At 38.8% G+C, this 12430-nt stretch overlaps 3 protein-coding genes across 3 annotated transcripts in view; 2 read left to right on the top strand and 1 right to left on the bottom strand.

Moving 5' to 3' along the window:
- LOC100180745 (zinc finger protein 595) overlaps positions 1–1034 on the top strand; it is a 3653-nt gene extending 2619 nt beyond the window's left edge. Inside the window, exons 3-4 of the mRNA XM_009863162.3 lie at positions 4–69; positions 249–1034. Of these exons, the coding sequence (XP_009861464.1) occupies positions 4–69; positions 249–952 (770 nt within the window). The 3' untranslated portion in view covers positions 953–1034. The remainder of the gene's footprint in view (positions 1–3; positions 70–248) is intronic.
- A 53-nt stretch (positions 1035–1087) lies between these two features.
- LOC100183097 (lysophosphatidic acid phosphatase type 6-like) lies at positions 1088–3642 on the bottom strand. The gene is made up of 5 exons (XM_018815699.2): positions 3362–3642; positions 2835–3242; positions 2597–2760; positions 2028–2209; positions 1088–1735 (listed from the first exon to the last, which is right to left on the bottom strand). Exons 1-5 carry the CDS (start codon positions 3372–3374, stop codon positions 1369–1371), a joined length of 1134 nt encoding a protein of 377 aa, XP_018671244.1. The 5' UTR covers positions 3375–3642; the 3' UTR covers positions 1088–1368.
- Positions 3643–5557: 1915 nt separating this feature from the next.
- Positions 5558–12430, top strand: part of LOC100183042 (sodium- and chloride-dependent creatine transporter 1) — a 7996-nt gene continuing 1123 nt past the window's right edge. Inside the window, exons 1-15 of the mRNA XM_026838552.1 lie at positions 5558–5633; positions 6989–7298; positions 7614–7973; positions 8370–8501; positions 8830–9006; positions 9200–9305; positions 9663–9795; positions 10156–10290; positions 10478–10581; positions 10764–11001; positions 11057–11188; positions 11451–11553; positions 11932–12032; positions 12088–12261; positions 12318–12378. Coding sequence (XP_026694353.1) covers positions 7625–7973; positions 8370–8501; positions 8830–9006; positions 9200–9305; positions 9663–9795; positions 10156–10290; positions 10478–10581; positions 10764–11001; positions 11057–11188; positions 11451–11553; positions 11932–12032; positions 12088–12261; positions 12318–12378 — 1945 coding nt within the window. The 5' untranslated portion in view covers positions 5558–5633; positions 6989–7298; positions 7614–7624. The remainder of the gene's footprint in view (positions 5634–6988; positions 7299–7613; positions 7974–8369; positions 8502–8829; positions 9007–9199; positions 9306–9662; positions 9796–10155; positions 10291–10477; positions 10582–10763; positions 11002–11056; positions 11189–11450; positions 11554–11931; positions 12033–12087; positions 12262–12317; positions 12379–12430) is intronic.

Below are 12430 nucleotides of genomic sequence, written 5' to 3'. Positions count from 1 at the left end.
AAGAGACCGCATATGAAGCGGATGAATTGCCTAAAGGTATACATCACGGTGCTCACAAAGATCTAACCGGTCAGTTTGATTATAGTTGCACACTTTAAACCAGACAGTATGGAGAATACGATTGTTTGCTTTTACTAAATATATCAATCTTGAAACTTCTGTAGTTAATTATTTATCTGTCTCCTGTATCCCTATAGAATGAAACGAAATGATGGCAGAGCACTAATTATCCCTTCTTTAATTTAAAGGTAAAGATACTTTTCAAAACCAAGTAAACCGTGACGACATTTCAAATAGAGTGTCACATTCTTTAAATGATGCAAAATCGCCAAAGCCTTTGAAGTTAAAGTTTTTCATCTGTAAGGAATGCGGTAAAGTGTTTAAAAGGAGATACAGACTTACTAATCACATTGAGAGCATTCACAGAGGGAAGAAGAAGTATCACTGTGACGTATGTGATTTTAAAACCGCCTACAGGCTCTCGTTGCAACAGCATAAGCGACTGCACACAAAAGAGAAGCCACACATTTGCAAGTACTGTGATAAACCGTTCACTACTGGCTCCATGCTAATTGAGCATCTACGCATGCATACCAACACGAAACCGCATAAGTGTAAGTGGTGTTCGAAACGTTTTACTGCAAAATCAAACTACAACAAACATATTCGCATACACTCGCTTGAAAGGCCATTTAGTTGCACTGAGTGTGGCAAAACGTTTAACCACTCTACGCACAGAAACAGGCACATGAAGAGCGTGCATTTAACCAGTGATAATCATTCAAAAGTGATTTGTATGATATGCGATAAAGTGTTGGCTCGAAAAGACCACCTTGTAAGCCACCTAAAACGTGTTCATTACGGCATGCCGACGAAGTTCGAATGTGATGTTTGTGGAAAAGCTTACTCTAGGGCGAGTGACATGCGCCGGCATCGACGGTTGATGCATTGATCAGCATTGTTGAGTTTCTTTTGATTTTAAGTTGTGTTGTGCAGTGGATACATTTACAATAAAAGTTCTAATGGATATGGTCTGGGCCTAAATATATATCCCGGGGGGGGGAGATAAGACTGTTTTTCATTTTACTTTCCTATATCTCATTTGCTAAAGTAAACAAAGAACATTCAAGAATTATAAAACCGTATCCTCACGACTCCAATAGACCGTTGTTAATTATTTAAAACACGATCAGGCACGGCCTACTAGAGATATCTCTAGTAGGCCGTGGATCAGGATATTTGGATATTAAGTGCTCAAGGTGTACCATTTTACCCCACAGTACTAAACGTGTAGCTATGACCAGAGATGTTTCTATAGTAGGCCCTAAAGGCCGTGGTGTACAGGCTTAACAGTTTTAAAGTTTGCAATTACCTTTTGGAATCGCAAATTGATTTAAAACGCTTGAGGCTCATACGATATGGCGAAAGTACGTCTTTAAAATGTTTAAACGTTATAAGGCTGACTTTTCCTCCCCGTATTAATTGTTCCATCCAATTGTACAAAACTTTTGCGTAAGTTTGCATGTTCGTGTCATCTTGATATATCTCAATAGCAACAACCGAGCTTGGGGACGGGACAGAATGAATTTCAATTCTAAGTGCCGTCAGGATTCTCATCAATGTAGCATCGTGTCCAGAGTATAAATACATGTTTGGTGTTTCATCCATTGGGAGTTCTAACTTGTGGAGAAAATCGTCAATTAGAGTCCCGCATAAGAGAGGGAGAAGCTCCAATCTGAAAATTAGCAGCCACGATTTTAATTAATTTTCATAAACTCCTTTATTTGTTTTTTTATAGATACAATTACATGAGTTGTTAAAAATGAATGTACCCTATACGTTAACAACATGACAGATACCAATGCTTTAAGTTCATTACAAGAAAAAATAAAGTGAGGTAAAATGGGATATGTTTTTATTTTCTTTTCTCATTCCATTTGGTAGTAAACAAAGAATATTTACAAAATTATTTAACGGTAGCCCCACGACTCTAAAGCGTTGCTATTTGTTTAAAACAAGAATATTACCTTTCCTCCTTTCGCCCAAGTGTGCACAAACTGCTGATTTTGAACGACCAATCCTTAACCCTTTTCCAAGTTTCATCTGGTATTGATAAAGGGATTCCCAGGTGGTCAAGTGTCAATAAATTATCAACCATAACGTACATGTTCGTCTCCTTGGATTTTAATAACCGAGTAAGCTCTCTGGCCTGCATGAATGCACCATATGTTTATATCGATGCGCGTCATAGCACGTAACTATATACCCATAGAATGTGAGTTCGATGCTTGAATGAATGAATGTAACTACACCTCGTGTCAGCTTACGATTTACCACGAAATGTAACTTTATGGGTGATTGATTTTGAAGATTTTTTTATACTTGTATGTAGAGGGCTTACAATTTAGACAACTCGTCAGTGACCACTGGGTTGGAGTATAAATATCTTTCCCAAGTACCCAGCATACACCAACAATGGTAGCAGCGACGAGCCCCCGGCCCCACAAGGACCCATACATCTACAATGGTAGCAGCGACGTATGGGATATAATAACCCATTCACTCATTCTTTTAATTTTCCAATACTTTAACGCACCAATTCATTTTGTCCAGGTAAATGCTTGGAATCTTTTATAAGATGTTCTGTTCTTTCAATAATAAAATCGATTTTCGTTTCTATGATATCACCTTCATTCTTTTCTATATCTTCAGTCACGTAAATCGGTATAGTGGGGTTCCTTTTCTGACCTTCATAAAGACCTGTATATAAAACAATTGTTAGTTCCAGACTTATAACTTCGCATAACATAGTACAACAATATCTCACAGAATACCTGCTAAAATATATTTGGCAGAATCCACAGTTCTTTTAATATTAGTCGAACGAACAATGATATCCGACGGGTCATACTCTGGCTTTACCAAAGCGCTGTCCCCCTTGCCGTAGTTCCCTCTTAATTTTAAGCCCAGGTTGTATTGGTCAGTCGCACCCTTTCGCGTTAGTTGACCGAACCCACATTCACCACCGATTAAAGTCTTCATATTTTTGTAACTTTCGTCTCTGGTGCTAAACGGGGGTTCAATACCACCGAGACCTGTTCTTTTCGTAGATACAGAACTTTCGGGTAGATCTGTAAGCTCTGTGGGAAACACCCTTCCATCAAGAGTATCTCCAGCAAAGCAAGGTGTTCTGGTACCATGTCGAACGATAAGTATAACTTTACGGAGTCGCATTTCTATATCTGTTTTAGTCAAAGTATGATGTAGCTAATGTGCGTTGTAAGCTAAAACTAGTAACCATGAATGTGACTATACATTCGACAGCTAATCTTACAATGCTACTACATATTCACAACATTACCTAATATAAACATCAACAACTAGTTTCCGGCATGTCGTAGAATTGTACGCGTCATTCGACTACAGAAACAGAAGATTCTTTTAAAAGTCTTTCAAGTATATACAGCAGAACAAAATATCAATGGCTACATGCGTATTGCCTTGCAATTTTAGTGACTCAAAAATGAAAGCCTAACGTGTTATAAACCCTGACTTCCTAAGTTAAATAAACTGGCAAGTATAATTTCTGTACGGTCCAATATGACCTCAAAAGTAAACACACTCTGTGTGCATAACTGCTGGTCCAGCGAACGGACACGCTCTGTGGGTAGCCTTTTAGCTCTAACCTCACACTCCACTTGTAAGTCTGACCTAACAAAAGACAGTTGATGTTTCCGTTGTCGACCCGCGGCATTGCTTGTTTAGAAGGCGCATCGATACGTAAACTCGTTCCATGTGACTGCATTAGACACATAGAGCTGTATTTATGTAAAACCAACTGGAACGTCGTAAAACGTCGTCGATCATTATATAGTAAAGTAGGGGAAGATGGGACACTTAAAACATATTGCTCAGTACTCTGCAGACATTTCTTGTCTCATATAATTCCAAATACCGATCAAAGTTTATACGACGTAATGTATTCTATATTTGTTCGCGTTGCTGACCCACTTGAACCACACCATTCTCATGTTATGTATATATATACTGTATATATAGAGCGAAAGCAGAATCGCGACTGTATCGCATATCATGTATTTTGTATACGTTGTTATATTAGACGTTTAGCGCAGTAACGCCCTTTTAAGATATCGCAGTTTAAGCTATATATTCACTCACAAATTAACCGTGTTATTATACATATGAATTCTACTTGAATAAGATTACGTTGAATAAGTGGTCATGCCCAACGTCACGTCAGGAAACGGCGCTTGTGTCCGCCATTACGGAGCCCACAGAGCGTGAATCGCCTATGCCCTATACTAATGCATGGTCGGCGTGTGTTTATTTGGTTCTTGTAGGGCCCTACAATGTAGGCGATACAAAACTAGAAAACACATATAGCGGTTGTTTTAACATTTGAAATATAGTTTCTAATATAAATCTTTGTAATATAATAACAAATCTAAGAACTAATGTGGAGTAAATTAGTATTTTGACTGGTTTTCAGCGTACAGTGTGGTTTAACAGGGTACTTTACGTTGTAGTACAATTTGTACAAATCTACAAAATTGTGTTTTTTTTTATTTTTCACATCATTCTGTGTATATTTAAACCTTGATCAATGGACAAAGGTTGTCGAAAAATTTGATTTCACCATCGCTGCGTTATAGACATAGAGACACTAAAGCAAGCGGGCAGATTTCTTATTGAAGGCGAGAGCGGCCGGCTTTTGCCATGAGGAAAATGGTCTATTATATGCTCGTAACCTTGACCATTGTTATGTAAAAGTGAACTAAAAATAAAGCAAATAACCAGTTGCCCAACAGCAGCATACTATGGCCAAACCAAATTATACACGACACCGACACTGCAGATGCCGAATAACTTACACAGCGAGGTGGCGCTGTTGAGCACGGTTTATACTCTGTTTATGTGCTTTACTTACAAACTTTGGAATAGTTGTATTTGATTGTGTGCATATAGGCTTAAGTTTATTTATTTAATATGAACGAGTTTTACAAAAACGGAACAACAGAGCTTGATTTCAAACCTAAAATCACGTAAATGTTACGGCTATTCTATTAAAACGATCTAAAAGATACAGACAACGCAATTAGATGCGGCGAGCATATATAGTGTAATCTTCTGTTATTTCGTTGATTGAAAATCGATTTTTAGCGACGATCAGAACGCTTTACTGTTAATCAGTTTGTTTTATTGATTGCGTTTTTTTATCTATATACTAAACGTTGAGAAAGACAATGTACGGTGTTTAAATTGAACAATTGAGGCATCCAAGGTTTATATACTGAACTGATGTCATAAACACCCAACTAATCTGATGTTAGATACGTATCTCTTTGTTAAAACTGAAATATAACATCAATATACTTGTTTAATGTTTTTGACATATGTGTAACGTTTAAAACTTAAGTAAATGTCACAATTATTTATTATTTCATTTTTGAGTCGCGCCATAATACGCTTTATGGCCACACAAACGACCGGTAAATTTGCCATTTGGAAACTATAAAAAAAACGATATTGTTTGTCCTTTTTATGTAAACAATTTGTAAAATTATAAGTGTATATAATTGTACTAGAAACTCAACTAAGATTTTGAAGCTAAGGTAAGTCAAAATGATTTTCCTCTAATAAATATGCAACGGACTTGTCCATTTTGGAACCTAATATATAAAAATGGTACGTTTGTACCTAGATAACCCGTTTTATGATTTAGAATAGATTTATTAGGCTATGCACACAACCTATGCTAAAAAACGTAGGAAAGTGTTTGTGTAACCTACTTTTTTCATAACTAGGCCAGTGAATAACCACTGTACATTTCATTCATCTTTTCTCGTCCATTAAACGTTTTTAGGGTAATTTTTACAAATCACAATAGTTTTCGCCAGCACTGTCGCCGTTTTCATAAAGTCATTTATAGGCGGGTTTTCTCGTACCTATAGCTCAAATATAAAATGTATATGTCTGGAAAGAGCGTTTTACTTTAGAACTTTAATGATAGATGGAAATGCAGCGGCATATTCATGTGTCGTCCGACTAGACTACGTAAGCCTGGTTTACTTTTACACCACAAAGGTCAGGGTTACAAGCATACGCCCTTTTTCCTTCTGGCAAAAGCCGGCCGCTCTCGCCTTGAATGAGAATTCAGGCCGCTTGTTTCAGCTGTCTCCAACGTTGCGATTGTGAAGTCGTATTAGTTATCAGCTTTTCGCCGATCTTTGCCTATTGATTAAACTTTAATACTTCGTCAGATAATGGGAAATATATGATATACTTCGTATAGCTTCAAAAAGAACAGAATTTTGTTCTTCGTAGTTTGATGCGGCAAATACTATAGACAGTTTATTGTAGGAAATTTTGTAACATCACTGTATAGTAGATTATAGAAACAGTTTTAGAATGGTTTTGAATTAGACTACACGAAACCTCCCGTCTCGTTGCATGGGGTATAAGGGTAGCATCAGATTAAAATAGGTATAAGTGTAAAGAATTTAGCAATATTTCATTTACTTTGGAAAGCAAAACAAATATTTTATCAGTTGTATACCTCAGTTATTTCGTCAGTTTTATATTTTTCAAGTTATTTATCCATGTGTCTTAGCCTTGACTCTTTAAAATAAGTAAAAAAAAACTTGAATAGTTTTTGAAATTTGTTTCGTAGTATATAGTTGCCTAGGAAACCCCTCTTTCAGGACGCCGGGGCATAGAAAAGCTTAATTACCTAAAATCGCAAGGACGTTGTTGAAACGTAATCCTGACCAGACCTTTGTGTGTTAGCGGGAAGCCTTTGAAAGAAACATATAACATTGTTCTGATTCCTAAAGCGTGCTGATAATTGCGTCACAAAGCGATGTGGGAGGCATTCCGACGCGTTTCGTATTCAATTTTCGGAACTGCGTCCATTATTTGAGATTATATACCGTCGGGCTTTGTTTAACGTGTCATCTTTCTACCGCAGATTCATCTGGTCAGTTTAAAAGTCGCCGCATCTATCCTAGGTGCAGAAATATATTGTAAAAGGTTAGATCTTTTATATTCCTGTTCAGTTGATTCCATTCTTCGTACTAAGATACCAAGAATGGCACAGCAGCTTTGAGTGAACGCTATGAGATACTTCAGGTTATTTACATTCAAGTGCTTCATCGATTGCTTTTAACCGTCGCCATTCACCTTACAAGTCTTATTTGCCCTACCTCACCATCTGAAGTTTACGCCGCATAATCCAATAAAAGACAAACTAGAACAACCTAGTCTAATTAAACAAACAGGTGAGTTCTGATTTCCTATATAAAATCCGAAGCAATAAAACCAAGCGGTAATTTCAACACCATTCACGGAAAGAAGTACACCTTGTGAAATAAAGTATAAAACCGGGGCACATGCCAGCAAAAAATTGACAAAACTGCTTTAATGTGATTAACATACATATATAACATTTAACAACTAGTCAGGGCTTCCGGCTTATCTGAGAGGACATTGAAGGGTTGTTATTACGCATTTGATCAACATAATGCTTTTATTAACCACCATTTCATGTTAAAAAACCATTTTCGCCACTTAACCTTATTACTGCACACTTGCAGCATATCAGAAAATGCCGTATTTTGTCGAAAGCAAAGACGTTGGAATTGACATCGCGATGATAAAGGACGAAGAGAACGATTCTGAAACTCCACTTCGATCCTCATTAGTGGAAGAAGACTCGACAAGCGAAGAGAATTCCGTGACGATGAACCCTCAACCAAGCACAGGCACCCGATGTCCCTCTTGCTGTGCTTCGAACCCGTGCGGTGATCTACCGTGTAACTGTAACATGGTCAGTGCGAGCGGACAAAGAGAGACCTGGGATAAGAAACTTGATTTCATTCTCTCATGCGTTGGTTTTGCGGTGGGCCTTGGAAATGTGTGGCGATTCCCATACCTCTGCTACAAGAACGGGGGAGGTAATTTCACGGTTCATAACAACAGATATATGATCACTTTTGTCGCGTTTTCTTTAATATAGCTCATAATCGTCGAATCATCAATGCACAATCCTAATTAACTTATTTTATTAAGTTGTAAGATTTCATTATTTGGTTTAAGCCACCTTTAATATACAAAGGTGTTTAATACTAATATCCCAGAATTGCAAAACTCCATTTGGTTTTAATAACAGGCGTGACCAACTACATCTACCTACTGCTGCGGTTATTGCATATTATACCAATTATTGCGCTTGCGTAGCCGCGCGTAGCAGTTGTCGAAGCTTGTCTTGTTTAATTGACATTTGCGGGACTGCTTCCAGTCACTGCCCATGTCACGCCTCCTGCTTAATGTGAATCATGATACTTCCACAGGCGCGTTTTTGATCCCGTACCTTCTGTTCATCGTAACTAGCGGTGTCCCGGTTTTCTTTCTTGAGACCTCATTGGGTCAGTTCATGAAACAGGGCGGGATTGGGATATGGAACATATGTCCTTTAATGAAAGGTAGGATTGGCCAAAATAGTGAAAACCATACGTTATATTGTTAAAATGACCAACACACGCGCTTTAAATTAAAATATTCTTTTCAAAAGATCACTTAAGTCCGCACACACGCCGCATAAGTTAATATGAGTTTAATACCTTTCTATATGTTAATATTAGCTTAAAAAAAACTTTGTCTTACATTTTATCAAATTAACAGCAATATGTAAATAACCGATGTTGTTATGCTGTGTTGTTTTGTAAGCTGCTGTTAAATGAGAAAAACAGCACACTTCATTTAAATATTATATCCTAAAAGGATTTGAGTATGGCAATTCCTTTATTTCAGGTATTGGCTTCGCCTCGACGGTGATTGTTTTCTTCTGTAACTGCTATTACATCCTGGTGCTTACTTGGGCTATTTACTATCTGTACCGGTCATTCACAGCGGTATTGCCATGGGCAACTTGCGGGAACGCTTGGAATACAAATGGGTGTACAACGAATTTCACGTCCATGTTGGCCGGTAAGACGAAGATTTTAACGCAGTGCACGTGCTTATCGAGTCGCTAACCGCAAAGTTCACAGTCCAAGTCAATGTCATATCACAGTCATGCTAACGTTTCGCAATCTCGCAAAACAAACGTGACAAGGTCGACTTCTGCGAGGGTCGGCGGACGCAGTTCCCTCAGTTCTAACCAAAGTTTGTATTCCCACAGATAAAGAACAGTTAAACATGACCGCAGCGACGAACACGAGCTTGCTTAACTCCACTTCATCGTTCAACTTTACTTCTCTCTCATCGCCGGTGATAGAGTTCTGGGAGTAAGTATACCGGGCCGTGTGTCACGTACTTAACTTACTCAAACAATAACTGGGCGGGTGTTTGCCGAACTCAAACACCCCTAGTTTTGCAACACAAGGGTCGCTATATTTATTTTTGTTAAGTCGCTACACCCTATCACGTTACATGTTTCAGCCGTATACACGGAAGGCTGTAGATACAGTGTATCGGTCATGCATCACCTACGAGGCAGCTCCTAAAGGAAAAGCAAACATCCAACGTTTGAAAATCGTCGCCGACTTAATTAAAAACTGTGGCTTGAATTGAGTGTTTGTTCAATAGAGTGAGGTTCTCTGTCGATGATTACATCCGATAACCCTCAATATTTGAAATAAAAGGCGAGAAGTTCTAAAGATCACCTCGGATATCACTGAGACTGGTTCAATTCGATGGGAGCTGGCCATTTGCTTGTTCATCGCTTGGGTCTTGTGCTACGTTTGCATCTGCAAAGGTGTCAGGGCAACCGGCAAAGTAAGGCGTGTCTGTGTGTCAGTCTATTCCATATAGTGGGGTGGGGAGAGATAGGACACCTTTTTATTCTAATTTCTTGTCCAATTTGCTGGTTAACAAAGAATATTCAACGATTTATAAAACCCTATCCTTACAACTCCAATAGACCTATGTGAATTGTTTAAAACACGATCAGTTTGGGATATTAGATGCTTAAAGTGTCCTGTCTTACCCTACAGTACTATATATACACGTTATTACCCGACGTATACGTCACGCAAAATACCAGAGGGACTGCGGCAGTTGTCGTTCCATTTCTGTTTCATGTTCTTGTGTAATGTTTGCTGTTTTTACGGCGTTGACCTTGGTACTTATACTTAGATCGTCTACTTCACTGCCTTGTTCCCTTATGTGGTTCTTCTGTGCCTCCTTATCCGAGGGTCAATGCTTCCCGGTGCGCTCAAAGGTGTGGAGTTTTACATCAAACCCAACTGGACAAAGCTGCAGGAAGCGCAGGTTTGGAAACACTGCACTTGATAGTTAATGCTTCACAAGTCAGTCCACAAGTTGTTTTAAACGAGCGTTCAACTGAGCGCATTAAACGCTAGCCCATTCATTTTTTGCATTGGTATGGTACGGTATGTGTTTTACACTGCAATCCTGGGAAACTATTGTAACTTAAAATGACGATCATGTATGTTAGGTTTGGATCGATGCTGGAACTCAAGTATTCTTCTCATACGCGATCGGCCTCGGTGCGCTGTCAGCACTTGGGAGTTACAATCTTTACAATAATGATTGCTTCAAGTAAGGCCCGTGTTTATTACTCTCACACGCATTCGTTAATCAAGTAATTTCAATTGCGCCAACCATATCGTGTTGTATAATTAAGAATTCCTGACAAAATTTTTTCTAGGTTAATTACTAGAATGCCGACGACGAAATAGGGAAAGAAACATATGGTTAAAATATTTTTTTTTGTATATCAGAGATTGCCTTATTCTGGCCACTGTCAATTCTGCAACAAGCTTCTTCGCCGGTTTTGTCATTTTTACTTTCTTGGGCTTCATGGCACACGAACAACGGGTCCCAATTGAACGTGTGGCGGAATCGGGTCCCGGCCTCGCTTTCATTGCTTACCCGAAGGGCGTGACCTTGATGCCGTTATCACCGCTCTGGTCGTGCCTGTTTTTCTTGATGATATTAATGCTTGGCCTGGATAGTCAGGTAACGAAATATGCTTCCGCCGCGCAAAGCTACAACAGTCATTATTTTGTTTTAGTTTGTTGGCGTGGAAGGATTCCTCACTGCAATTATTGACATGTATCCACGTGTCTTGCGACCAAAACGAGCAATTTTCGCAGCAGTAACATGCTCGGTGTGTTTCCTGGTCGCATTGTCCATGATAACTGAGGTAATTTCACAACATCATATATTTATATAGTGGGTGGGGAAGATGGGAAACCTTTAGCCCATAATATCCACATATCCTGATCGTGTTTTAAACAATTAACAATTACGGTGTATGGGAGTCGTGGTGATACGGTTTTATATAATCCTTTGAATATTTTTTCTTTACTACCAAAAGAGTTCGGGAAAGTAGAATGGAAAGGTGTTCCATCTTCCCCACCCTACTGTATATCTATTATGCAATACCACTAGCTGATGTTTAACAGGGCGGAATGTACGTGTTTCAAATCTTCGACTATTATTCTGCAAGCGGAATGACTCTGCTATGGATGTCGTTATGGGAATGCGTAACCATCGCTTGGATATATGGTATGATAACCGCAGCTAACTATATTTAAGTCGCCAGCCTTATGGAATTATAATTCCTACTTAACAAGCGCCACGCCAGTTGTAGACTGACACACCTCGTTTATAGCGAACTATGTACGGAATTGAAATAGCACGAAATTAAGTCTTTAAATTCGCTTAATTGGCCACCCGCTTATAGTTCGTATGTTAGCAATATAGGAATACAAGATAATTAGGCGTTACTGGTGTAAGATGCAAAAATAACTGTTTTCTCTTTTGCACAAAACAACATTCCCCAAAAATGCTGCTCAAAATATGCATGCGCACGCGGTTTGTCATGCTTCTTAAATTACGAATATCGTTCTCCTTTTCCACGAATAAGCAATTTAAACGTTACAGGAGCGGAACGGTATTATCAGGACCTCAAAGATATGATCGGATATCGCCCACCTTCGTTGTTTAAATATTGCTGGTTATTTGTGACACCAGCTGTGGCCTTGGTAAGAAGAGGGTATAATTTGTTCAGTGCATTTGCTAACAATCATTCACTTCCAGGGAATTCTAATTTTCGTCTTGGTGAGCCATAAACCTCTAACTTACAACCGAACATATGAATACCCATGGTGGGGCTTGCTCATAGGATGGGTGCTTGCACTTTCTTCAATGCTTTGTGTTCCAATAGTTGCGGCATACAGACTTGCGAAGGCTAAGGGGTCCACATTTTTACAGGCAAGTATTTTTCGACCTCTTTAATGTGCATTATGTAACGGGATTGTTTATCGCAGCGTTTTAGCAACGCAATCCGACCGCAGTTCAAAAGTCACCATTCTGAGAAATACTGGGACGGTAAGTTAATGCAGAATATATTTATAACTGAATAGTCATACCCCTTCGTGTC

This window comes from Ciona intestinalis, unplaced genomic scaffold, assembly GCF_000224145.3.
Source record: "Ciona intestinalis unplaced genomic scaffold, KH HT000098.2, whole genome shotgun sequence".
Taxonomy (NCBI): Eukaryota; Metazoa; Chordata; class Ascidiacea; order Phlebobranchia; family Cionidae; genus Ciona; species Ciona intestinalis.
The sequence above is the reverse complement of the archived record's forward strand: the minus strand, read 5'-3'. Positions and strand labels throughout refer to the sequence as shown.

Bases quoted from the DNA above. Each gene is read 5' to 3' on its own strand.
- LOC100183097 (XM_018815699.2), bottom strand. The intron at 2,210-2,596 runs GTGCGTTAAAGT...GCATTCATGCAG, and splicing joins TACCTGGACAAAATGAATTG to GCCAGAGAGCTTACTCGGTT. The intron at 1,736-2,027 runs GTAATATTCTTG...GCTAATTTTCAG, and splicing joins CTTGGGCGAAAGGAGGAAAG to ATTGGAGCTTCTCCCTCTCT.